The sequence below is a fragment of the Carassius auratus genome, chromosome 2 (genome assembly GCF_003368295.1).
Source record: "Carassius auratus strain Wakin chromosome 2, ASM336829v1, whole genome shotgun sequence".
NCBI classification, from domain to species: Eukaryota; Metazoa; Chordata; class Actinopteri; order Cypriniformes; family Cyprinidae; genus Carassius; species Carassius auratus.
Window position 1 is genome coordinate 14310842 of NC_039244.1, and position 13002 is coordinate 14323843.

General features: G+C 43.5%; 1 protein-coding gene across 1 annotated transcript; it reads left to right on the forward strand.

The window, feature by feature from the left end:
* The first annotated feature begins 847 nt into the window (after positions 1-847).
* LOC113040535 (claudin-18-like) lies at positions 848-3156 on the forward strand. The gene is made up of 5 exons (XM_026198854.1): positions 848-1067; positions 2230-2394; positions 2538-2682; positions 2780-2878; positions 3048-3156. Exons 1-5 carry the CDS (start codon positions 848-850, stop codon positions 3154-3156), a joined length of 738 nt encoding a protein of 245 aa, XP_026054639.1.
* Positions 3157-13002: the final 9846 nt, after the last annotated feature.

Sequence of the window (13002 nt, forward strand, 5' to 3'; positions counted from 1 at the left end):
GTTGTATTCTGAATAGAATATTGAAATTTGAAACGTCCACATCATTGCATACTGTTTTTATTCACAATTTGTACAGTGTCCCAACTTTTTGCGAACTGGGCTTGTATATATAGTTCAAATAAGATGTCATTTCTCTCTATAGAACTTTATAACATATCCTAATATCCTGGAACATATTCAAATGATTAACTAACAAGGTACAACTACATGATATCATGCACAATCATAAAGGTGTTAATTTCTTTCCATAATATATTGGATGATGTACAGTACTTTACATCTCATCACATGCACCTTTCCACACCACATGCAATTAAGTGTTATAAAACGTTATTTTTAATCCTTGCTCATTCCACAATGTCTCAGGTTTTCTTGGCTGTTCTCACAAATGTCATTAATTGCTCATTATCAGGCTCTCTCATCATCTGCTGATTCTCCGTGCATCAGTAATGGTGAATTATGAAGCAGAGGAACAATCAGAGGTGAAGAAAAAGGTAAAGAAATGACTTCATCTTGAACCAACTGTTTACTAAGTTAAATTGATCTAATAATTAGGTGTGCATTTTAAGGCCTGTCTGAACTGTTCTTAGATATTACACATCAAGTGACCTCAGGAATAATTTGTGTTAGTGCTGACAGATGGTGCTAATATGATGACTCTTTTTAGTACTTCTTGTATTTTTCTGTTGAAAGTAGGTGGAACTATGACAACTCAGTGCTTTATGAGTGTGCATGTGAGCCTTAACACTTTAAAAAGCAGTCTCACCCTGTTAAACCACAGTAAACCTCAACACTTATCACCACCTACTTCACAAGATCATAGACGAGAAACGAAGACAGAAGCAGAATGAGTGCCACAGCGCTGCAGACCACAGGTTTTGTATCAGGTGCCATTGGTACAGTTGGAGTTCTTGCAGCTACAGTTATGGATGTCTGGTGCACTGAAGACCAGCAGGAGAACAAGGCAACTTCCATCCAGCATTATAAGGGCCTGTGGAAGGACTGTGAGGTGTCCCAGTCTGGACTCACTGAGTGCCAACCTCTCTACAGCCAACTGAGCTTCTCAAGTAGGTTGACATAATAAGATTTTCAGTGCAAACCCAAAAAATGACATCCAAGTCTATTTCTGAACCTAAAAGTGAGCCAGAAGCAGAGGATGACTTACCCATTAGGCAAAGGTAGGTGACCGCCTTGGGCCCCAAAAACCCAAGGCCCCCTAAAATGCTTTTCATACATGAGATGCGCATTAAGCGCTGACATGAGAATGGCTGCTTTTTACAGTGTTTATCACCATGGCAACCGTCTGCGTGTATCCTGCTTGAGCAAATAAAAATATAATGTATCTCAAGCTGTAATTCATTTTATCGGATAAAGTAGCTTATGAGCAGCACTGCTTTGATTACAGCCGTTACCAGGGAAACCGCTGTATTTCTGATGTTCCAAAAACGCCTCCTGCTGGCAGAGAATGAATGTGCATTTTCAATAAACCAGTCTGCAGCTTTTGTTCAGACCAATGCGAAAATCCACTCACATAACACTGTTTTAAATTAATATCATAATTTATACTTCTGACTCATCTCTTTTCTTAAAAAATGGCTTAAAGGCTTAAATTGTGAGGTTTATAATTTTATATATATATATATATATATATATATATATATATATATATATATATATATATATATTTTTTTTTTTTTTTTTTTTTTTTTTTTTTTTGTGAAAACTAAATAAATCAATTGCTATTTCGTGGTCTACAGCATGAAAAAAAAAACATTAAACATTATAACATGTATTTGAAAAATGTAGAAACACTGACTGGACACAACTGCGAGGCACTATTATGCAACCAAGTCTCTGAGGAGGTGTTGTCATCTGCTTAAGTCCATACTTAAATTTCATACAAAAAATTACAATTCTGTCATTATTTACTCATCATCATTGTATGGAACCAAATTATTTCAATTCCCATTTACTTCCATTTTATATATTTTTTTATCACATAATCAATGAGATCCAACACTTCATAATATCTTTTTTGTGTTCCACAGAAGAAAGAAAATCATACAGGTTTGTAATGACATGAGAGTGAGTAAATGGCAGAATAAAATTTTTGGATGAACTATCGCTATAACAATACGTTTAGGAAGAAATTAAACAAAAAGCATCAACTCAAAGACTTTAATGACCTTCTAATATTCTGCTTTTTTCCCCTGTATTTTTTTTTTTCAGGAATCCTTCAGACTATAAGAGCTCTGATGATAGTAGCAATTTTAGTTGGTGTGATTGCAGTGTTCATTGGATTCTTCTGTCTAAAGTGCCTCAATATGAGATGCATGGATCTACTGACCAAGGCAAAACTGATGCTAAGTGCAGGGATTTTGTTTATCATTGCCGGTAATCAAAAGCTTATTATTACTCAGTATCTAAACTAAACCCCACTTATCTTTCAATTTGTTTCTATTATGTTCACAAACTGTTATTGTCACAATAATTTCCATTATAATACACATGGCCCACATAATCTGTGTACTTTTCAGGCATTTTTGATATTTCTGGATCATCAGTGTATGCCGATCAAATGGTGCCCAGTTTCATGATGAGCCAATACAATCAAAAGCAAGATGAGAAGGGAGTAATACAATGTGGGAATGGCATGGGAGGAATTCATTCATTTGCTTCCAGGTAAGATGAACATTTTTCACTCACATATGATTCTCCGGTGTCTGTAGGGCTTGATGCATAACCTCCTGTTATCTCTATCTTTGTTTTGAATGGTCAGCTACACATTTGGTCCAGCTCTCTATGTAGCCTGGGTAGGTGGAGCTCTGTTAATTTTGGGAGGAATTTTGAAATGCATCGCCTTCAAAACTATGGAAACGTAAGTTTCTTTACAACACAGACTTACAGATCTATCTATCTATCTATCTATCTATCTATCTATCTATCTATCTATCTATCTATCTATCTATCTTAAGATATGTTAATAGATATCCTATGACACATGTTAGCTTAATGGGTTATAAGCTAACTATTATGTTCTATTTTAGGATAACACTGAAACAAGACAGGGATGTATTTACAACCACGCAGTCCAGCACAGTGGAGCAGATGCAGAGTGTCACTTGCATGAGAGGAGAACAACAACAAATTGAATGAAAGAAAAACATTTTCTGAAAGAACGCCTTGCACTGACAAACTGAAGTAATCTTTTTAGATTCTGAAGATATTTTGATAATTACAGTTAAAAAGTGTTAAATGATTTGTTTTGTCTATTCAGATATTATGTCTTGTATATGGGTAAATTGGTCAGATAACGTTTGTGACACAGGGAGTGTCACAGAAACTTAAGGTTCAATAGCTAATCACTGTAAATATTTTGCTGTTTAAAATTCTAATAAACTACCAGTTATACTTGACAGGATGCAGCTGATTTGCTTGGTCGAGCACAAAAACAACTTCTTCAATTTACAGATGATGGAGAGGAGATACTAATTGCTGATTTTGCTGAATTTATTATTGCTGGCATAATAAATTCCAAAAAGAAGATAAAATGAGCCTAACAAACAAAAAGCTACAGGTAGTCCATGGTCTGTCCTAGGGATGCATATAATCACAGCACACCTCAGTACGATTAAAATCACCCCAATCATTTACACCCAGGTCAAAGGTCACATCTAGAGAACCAGAGCAGATGTGATCAGAGTTAGCACTGGGTTTGCATGGGCACTGTAAACACTGGCTTTATTAGCACTGATTCTGTTCATCTGGCCATCGTTGTGTGGCTTGAGCTGACTGTGATTCAAAACCACTGAAAAGATGATGTGTAACAGATTATTTCAGTTTTATGACTTGTGAGGAAAACTGCTTTATTATAAGTATTATTGTCAATATGAACCACGTGTGGCAAACACCAGATGCTCTAAAAACATACTATGAGGTAAAGCCAAAGGTTGAGGATGTTCTAATGCTGGGTCTCCAATTTTAGTATAAAAGTCTCCCAGCTCATCATTGTAACCTATAGATAGTTTGACCATTGATACGTCTGAGTTCTAAGGCTGTCTGAACACCAAAGTGTTTTTTTTTTACACTTTGTTTCACGATTTGTTTCAATTGTTTTCAATGTGAGCGACTGAACACTTAGCCCCTTTTTTTGGAAACTGAGCTTGTGCTTATATTTAGATACACTTACATTTATATTATATTTATATTGTATTATAAGAACCCCATAGACATAAAAAAGACAAAAATACACTACAAAATTACAAAAAAATATAAAAGTAAAATGAAAAGGAAAATATATTTACCAATATATTCCTTAAAATATATTGTGATATATTGTAATATATTATTTTCCCTTTTTATTTTCTAATATTTTATATATTTGAATACATTTAATAATATATTGAGGATACATATATTATATAATATATTCCCAAATATACAAATGATTGCTGCTTTCAATATATTGCAATATATTGGAAGAAAATAAATATATATAAGAATATATGCCTAATATATTACATGATATTTTCCAATATACTGCAATATATTTTTGTTTTATAAGGGACAGGATCGATACTACGACACATACACAACATAGCTGGCATATCTTACAAAAATAAATCCTATTATTATTACTTGATTATTACTTGACTATAATGGATCACATTATCTGCATGTTATACTCCCAAACATTTCACAGGAGTCTCACAGAGTGGCTCATTCCTCATTTTTAGATTGCTGAGGTATAAGGTGAAATTTGACAGACTTACAGACTTTTTAATCACTCAGACTTTGCCTAAAACTGAAACTAGAAATTAGGTGAATCTAGAAACTAGATGACTCAAGCAGAACAGATGATGACAGCCAAGTGTAGTATAATCTAGAGTCTCATACACTCATACTACAGCAGCTGTGTCCGCAGAGGTACTTGATTCTGCAAACGTGATGGCACTGATTCTTAACTACATTCGGAGACACTGGATCCATGAAAATAATGACTGTGTTAAGTTAAATAATTTTCCAGAGTATCCAAAAAATGAAGCTGTAATGTTTGTGTCAGGAGAAATGGGCAGGATTCAGATGCGGGTTTACACAAGGCTTTATTTAAAGCAGAGGAGGCAGATCAGATGAGTCACGTTCACAGGATTACTCGTAGTGACTGGAAGAATAGTCGAAACAGATGAATCAAACCGATGAGTAACGTTCCACAGTTATTTGTACGACCACTGAGACCGGAGGGATGACACTGAAGCTTCCAAGAGCTCTGCGCTGGGGAACAGGGGGCAGAGAAAACAGCTAAACACACTGGAGCCTGAGGACAAGACACGACAAAGGTGAGTGCTAAGAACAGCTAGAAGATCCGAGCTATTGAAACGAGTAACAACAGTCTGACAATAGGCAGAGAAACACAGGGAATGATAAAGGTGTAAAATTAGAAGAACATAGAAAACAGGTGGCGAGCAATTAAGGTTCACAACACAGAAACAAGGAGGGCGGGGAAAACTCAAACAGGTAGACACGGTGAGCTGACAAGTGATAAACACACACACACCAAAAAGGCAGGTGATTAGCCCCGAGACCCGACAGTACCCCCCCTCCCAGGAGCGTCACCTGACGCTCTAGGAAGGGCCCTACCTCGATGTCGCCGGAAGTCCTCAATCAACGAGCGGTCCAGAATGTCCCGGGACGGCACCCAGCACCTCTCCTCTGGGCCATACCCCTCCCAGTCCACAAGATACTGAAACCCCCTGCCGCGGCGCCGCTCATCGAGTAATCTCTTAACCGTATAGGTGGGAGATCCATCCACAAGACGAGGGGGCGGGGGGGTGGGCCGACTACAAGCAGGATTAAGGGGGGAAGAGAACACCGGCTTGACCCTGGAAACATGAAATACCGGGTGAACCCGACCAAAAGTTGGGGGGAGCTTGAGCCTGATCGCCACCGGACTAACCACCTTGGTGATGCGGAATGGCCCAATGAATCTGGGTGCCAGCTTACGAGAAGGCGCCCAGAGAGGCAGATCCTTGGTAGAAAGCCAAACCCGCTGACCACACACATAGGCAGGAGGAGAGGACCGGCGACGATCAGCTGCGGTCTTGGTTCGGCCAGAGGTTTGGATCAGAATCCTCCTGGCTTTCTCCCAGGTGCGACGGCAGCGCAGGACGAAAGCCAGGGCGGATGGAACCGCTGCGTCGGGTTCCTGTGAGGGGAACAAAGGTGGGTTATAACCAACAGAACACTCAAAAGGGGACATACCTGACGCGGCCACCGGAAGTGTGTTGTGAGCGTATTCTGCCCATGAGAGCTGCTGGCACCAGGAACTCGGATTGTTGGATGCTAGACAGCGGAGCATTCTTCCTAGATCCTGGTTGGCCCGCTCACACTGCCCATTGGTCTGGGGATGAAACCCTGAAGACAGACTTGCGGAGGCCCCAATCTGTCTACAAAATTCCCTCCAGAACCGGGAGACGAACTGGGGACCCCTATCAGAAACCACATCCACCGGAAATCCATGGAGACGGAAGACGTGGTCCACCACCAGTTGGGCGGTCTCCCGGGCGGAGGGTAGCTTGGGCAGGGGGATAAAATGAACAGCTTTGGAAAAGCGATCCACCACCGTGAGAACCACAGTGTTACCCTTCGACGGAGGAAGCCCAGAGACGAAATCAAGGGCAATGTGTGACCAAGGACGGGAAGGGATAGGGAGAGGGGTTAGCAGACCATCAGGAGGACGATTGACCGGCTTACTTTGGGCACATGTGGGGCAGGCCAACACAAACTGTCTAACATCGGCAGCCATAGTAGGCCACCAGAAACGCTGTCTGATGGCAGACAACGTTCTCCGAATACCTGGATGGCAGACTAACCTGGATGAGTGACCCCACTCAAGGACCTCAGAGCGCAGCGCAGCCGGCACCGACAACCTGCCCGCCGGGCACTCTCCTGGCACCTGCACCCCTCGACCGGCCTCCTCAACTCGCTGCTCGATACCCCATGAAAGAGCCCCGACCACCACCCCCTCAGGAAGGATGGCCTCGGCCGCAACCTCCCCCCCTGGAGCATCGAACAGACGAGAGAGGGCATCAGGTTTGGTGTTCTTAGAGCCCGGCCGGTACGAGAGGGTGAAGTTGAACCTGGCAAAGAAGAGTGCCCAACGGGCCTGGCGCGAGCTCAGCCTCTTGGCCGAACGGACGTATTCCAGGTTCTTGTGATCCGTCCAGACCAAGAAGGGCTGCACTGACCCCTCCAACCAGTGACGCCACTCACCCAAGGCCAATCGTACCGCCAACAGTTCTCTATTGCCGATGTCGTAGTTACGTTCTGCAGGGCTGAGACGACGAGAGAAGAATGCACAAGGGTGGAGCTTCCCATCGTGGAGGGAACGCTGAGATAGAACTGCGCCAACCCCGACGTCCGAAGCATCAACCTCCACAATGAACTGGGCCTCAGGATCTGGAACCAACAGAACAGGTGCAGAGACAAAACGGGACTTTAAAATGTCAAAGGCTACCTGCGCCTCCCGGTTCCATCTGAAGGACACCTTGGTGGAGGTTAAGGCTGTGAGCTGTGCAGCGATCTGACCAAAATTTCTGATGAATCGCCGGTAGAAGTTGGCAAAACCCAGGAATCGCTGCAGAGCCTTCCGGGAGTCAGGGACCGGCCACTGGGCGACAGCTTCAATCTTAGCGGGATCTGGCTTGATCCCCTCCGTGGAAATAATGTGGCCAAGGAACGTAACTGACTCAGCGTGGAATTCGCACTTCTCCGCCTTGACAAACAACTGATTTTCTAGTAAGCGCTGGAGAACCCGTCGGACATGCTGGGTGTGTAATTGGAGAGAAGGGGAGAAAATCAAGATATCATCCAAATACACGAAGACAAATTGATTGATCATGTCACCCAACACGCTGTTGACGAGTCCCTGGAAAACGGCTGGAGCATTGGTAAGACCAAACGGAAGAACCAAGTACTCGTATTGTCCCGAAGGAGTGTTAAATGCCGTCTTCCACTCATCCCCCTCCCGAATGCGCACCAAGTGGTAGGCGTTGCGCAGGTCTAACTTGGTGAAGACGCGAGCTCCCTGTAATAACTCAAAAGCAGAAGACATTAAAGGTAGGGGGTACCTGTTCTTAATAGTAATGTCATTCAAACCTCTGTAATCAATACAGGGGCGCAGGGAGCCGTCCTTCTTCTGAACAAAGAAAAAACCTGCACCAGCGGGAGAGGAGGAATGGCGGATGAGCCCAGCTTGAAGTGACTCACGTATATATTTGTCCATGGCCTCTCTTTCAGGACCCGAAAGGGAATATAAACGACCCCTAGGCGGAGAAGAGCCCGGGAGAAGATCAATGGCACAGTCGTAGGGGCGATGCGGGGGTAGCGAGGTGGCCCGGGCCTTACTGAAGACCGCCCGAAGATCATGGTACTCCGCAGGAACACCGGACAGGTCAGAGGGATCCTCCTGAGGAAGACAAGACACAGAGACAGGAGGAAAAACAGCACCCAAACATGACACGTGACAAGACTGACTCCAGGCTAACACGGAATTGTTGACCCAGTCAATGTGAGGATTGTGTTTGTGCAGCCATGGGTGTCCCAGAATTAAAGGGGCCTTAGGGGAATCAATAATAAACAACTCAATCAGCTCGCTATGGCTATCAGCAATATGAAGGTTTAACTTGGGGGTGATGTGAGTGATGGTGGTAAGGGGACGGCCAGCTAATGACCATGCTGATACGGGACTAACTAAGGGGATAAGTGGTATTCTCCATCGTTGGGCAGAAGCAGCATCGAGGAAGTTCCCCTCAGCCCCTGAATCCACAAGGGCGAGTCCAGCGTGAGATTGACTCTGGACGGAGAGTTGGAACGGCAGCTGAGTCCGTGCTGCAGGAGAGCTTGAACTAAGAACCGTGCCCACCAGGACGCTCCGCCTCACTGGTGGCCCCTGGCCCTTTAACGAACAGTGAAGAGTGAAGTGACCTCCCCCGCCGCAGTATAGACACGCCCCCGACGACAGACGCTCCTGCTTCTGTTGTGGTGTAAGCCGTAAACGACCCAACTGCATGGGCTCCTCCTCCGAGGGCTGTCGGTCGGCTGAACTGGCTGAAGAGGGCTCTAGGTGGCGCCACGGGGCGGGAGTTTGCCGTTGCTTGCGGCGGCGGCTGAGACGGCCCTCAATACGGAGCGCGAGATTAATGAGGTTATCCAATTCCCGCGGGAGCTCTATGGCCGCGAGTTCGTATGAAATGGCGAAATCCAACCCCTCAAGAAAGCGGGCGCGCAGCGCGCTCTCATTCCAGCCACAGGCCGCCGCTAAAGTCTGGAACTGGATGGCGTAGTCCGTGACAGAGCTCCTCCCCTGAGTCAGACGCGATAACTGGGCCGCCGCCTCGTCTCCCTGAGCTGAGCGATCAAATAATTTTGCCATCTCATGACTGAAGTCCACGAAGGTTGCACAACAGGAAACCCGCGATCTCCACACGGCAATCCCCCATTCGCGGGCACGGCCCGAAAGAAGTGTAAGTACGTACGCAACTTTGGCCTCTTCTTTTGCGTAACGCCGGGGCTGCAGAGCGAACACCAGCGAGCATTGGGAGAGGAACGCTTGACAGGCGTTAGGATCGCCATCATAGACCGGCGGATTGTTGGCATGAGGTTCGGGCTCATGGAACATACCGGTGTGAAGAACGGATCCGCTCGTTGCCTCTCGCCGAAGACCGTCCACCCGTGCGATGAGCTCGGAGACCCGGGCAGTGAGAGTGTCCACTTTCCGCGCGGTGGTGCCGAGCTGGGTGGCATGCTGTCCCAACAAAACTCCCTGCTGAACGAGAGCCGAGCGGAGTGGATCAGATCCCGCTGAATCCATGATCTGGTCAGACTGTTATGTCAGGAGAAATGGGCAGGATTCAGATGCGGGTTTACACAAGGCTTTATTTAAAGCAGAGGAGGCAGATCAGATGAGTCACGTTCACAGGATTACTCGTAGTGACTGGAAGAATAGTCGAAACAGATGAATCAAACCGATGAGTAACGTTCCACAGTTATTTGTACGACCACTGAGACCGGAGGGATGACACTGAAGCTTCCAAGAGCTCTGCGCTGGGGAACAGGGGGCAGAGAAAACAGCTAAACACACTGGAGCCTGAGGACAAGACACGACAAAGGTGAGTGCTAAGAACAGCTAGAAGATCCGAGCTATTGAAACGAGTAACAACAGTCTGACAATAGGCAGAGAAACACAGGGAATGATAAAGGTGTAAAATTAGAAGAACATAGAAAACAGGTGGCGAGCAATTAAGGTTCACAACACAGAAACAAGGAGGGCGGGGAAAACTCAAACAGGTAGACACGGTGAGCTGACAAGTGATAAACACACACACACCAAAAAGGCAGGTGATTAGCCCCGAGACCCGACAGTTTGAGCCAAAAGCATTTAATATTTTATTCAGTTTCAGCAGATTTATCAGAGCATTTTCATCATTTATTAAAATTTATCTTGAGGGAGAACCCTGAAATTTGATCACAAGTGGTCACAAAAGATATCTTTGAGATGGATATAACACACACGTATAATCTTTAATGCGTCTCATCCCCCACTTGTGATTTAATCACCTTTGATGGATGTTTCAAGTCTAGTTCAAATGTATCGTATTTCTATCACATCTAGTCATATTGTGATCATGTAGTCAAGGAGTCTGACCTCTGTTTGCCGTAGCTGGAGTAGTCAGTGTGGTGTCTTGTGTCTTCTCTGTGTCGTGAATCCTCTGTATTCTCCACGTAGGGTTCTCTCTAATGTAGGACACGGTTCCAAACCTCTTCTCCTGAGTAGTAGACTCTGTACTCCTGCTGTACATCCAGTCCCACCACACATAAATTATTCTAAAATATTACTAGATATTACCAGAGCACTCTAAATGTTTATGCCAGATGAATATTTAACATTTTATTGAATGACACTATCTGAACATCCAAAAAGTCTTTATGGTTTGTTTAAGTGCTTGCCAGATATTGGCCTAATGACCACTAACCATATTCAGAGCTGATCGAATGAATGCTGAGCTCCTCTCCCTTAGGTGTTCTTTTCACCTTGATTCTCTTTTACCAGTTCCCAGATTTCAGGAGCAACGTGTCCTTTGAAAAACGAACAATGCATCTCTTTAATTTATTCATATTTTAAGGATAAATATACCTGCCTTTAATAAAAACAGTAAAAACACAGATATAAAATGTTACCTGTTCCAAACTGAGCTTCATTTTTTGGAAGTTTGCTGACAGCTTCCTTAAAGAATAATGTGTTGTATGTACACTATGTTATTCCCTCAACTTAGACGAGTTTATACGCGCCGGTCAATTTTCCATCTGTTTCACAGCCGCAAATATTTAGATAATCTCTTCAAAGAATAAAACAAACGTATGTGAACAAAATGCGAGCTTTGGCAATTTGCAATCCATATTAATCACACATGGCAATATTTCAATAATTAAACAGTGTGACAAAACGTTGTAAAAACACTTAAAGTGCCTTAATATATTTAAAACTGTATTTTTCTCTATATTAATGATGCATAGTTTACATAGGCAAGCAGATGAGGCTGATATGAACACAATTCGTTAAACGGTTCAGTGTTTTCCTTCTAATGGTTTTCAATGGGAAACCATTTAACATGAAACTTTGCACATTGCTTTTATATTCTGGCTTCATCTGCTTGTCTGTACAAAACATATATAATCAACAAGATGTTTCCTGAATTTCACCTTTTAATATCTGCATTTTACTATATTACTATGCAAACTGCTCAAAAATAACTGGCGGCTAGTGGAGCAAAGCTGTGTTTTGCCCTTCAGGGTGGTGTTCCTAAGATTGTGATGTCACGTGAAAACTATCAATAACTGGTTACATTTGTGGCAACTTGCACTAACTCTATGTCATGACATTCCAGTTAACTAATAGTGCACCAGTATTATATTACCTTCAAACTCTGCAGGTTTGAGACCAAAATGGAGATTATGGTTTGCTTTTGAAGGAACATCACATGTTTATTCTGTTTGGCCCAAGTCAATAAAGGGACTACTGGTAGCAGCATGTGCAGTCTTCGACCAGTGGATGTCATAGCAACCTGACCTGACAATCATCTGATTTGTGATACCGTATTCATCATTCCAAGGGATCCTACTTGTAAGAGCTCTGAACAACCTAGGTTTACAAAAGAATGAAGTCTGTTTACTCACTTATAGTTATCCTGCCAACATCCAGTTGAAGCATAAAGAAATGCTTGTTACATCAGCAAATTATGTTAACTCAAGCAAGATGTAGTATAGAGTATACAGAGTCTTGATGGGAAGAGCACTTGCAGTAGGTAAAGGCCTTGTTTCCACAAAACCTGCCCTGTCGACAGCCTGATCTCTTTCTCTAGAGGGTTCATGGCTCCACAAAACAGATTCCTCCAGCTCATGTAATTTCACAGTCTGCCCTTGGACACTTGTGATGGGATTGTGAATAGGTTTGGAGGCAAAAGGTTCTTTGATGTCTGAGAGTAACCTTAACAAATGAGAAATTAAATAAAACATTACACCCTTCTCATAAACATTGTCCCCCTTCCCAAGAAGAGCCCTCCGACATGCCTGAACGACTACAGGCCAGTACCACTCACTCCGCTCATCATGGAGTGTTTTGAGAGAGTGGTGCTGACTCACATTCAGAACAGTATGCTGGATATATTGGACCCACTGCAGTACGCATATCGGCCCGACAGGTCCACCTCAGACGTCATTGCTGCTGCCCTCCATATTTCCCTTTTCAACTGGAAGATAATGACACTTATATCAGGATGCTCTTTATTGATTATAATTCCACCTTCAATACGGTCATCCCTCACAAACTCTTTGTGACTGGCTCCCAGACTTCCTGACTGGCAGACCGCAGTCTGTTAGGATTGGTAATAGGACCTCAGACACTGTCATTACAAACACTGGAACCCCACAAGAGTGTTTTCTCAGTCC

What these genes read in the sequence shown, in the direction of transcription:
- LOC113040535 (XM_026198854.1), top strand. Translation starts at nt 848, where the DNA reads ATGAGTGCCACAGCGCTGCAGACCACAGGTTTTGTATCAGGTGCCATT. An exon ending in CAGCCAACTGAGCTTCTCAA is followed by an intron (nt 1,068 to 2,229) that starts GTAGGTTGACAT and finishes TTTTTTTTTCAG; the next exon opens with GAATCCTTCAGACTATAAGA. An exon ending in GATTTTGTTTATCATTGCCG is followed by an intron (nt 2,395 to 2,537) that starts GTAATCAAAAGC and finishes TGTACTTTTCAG; the next exon opens with GCATTTTTGATATTTCTGGA.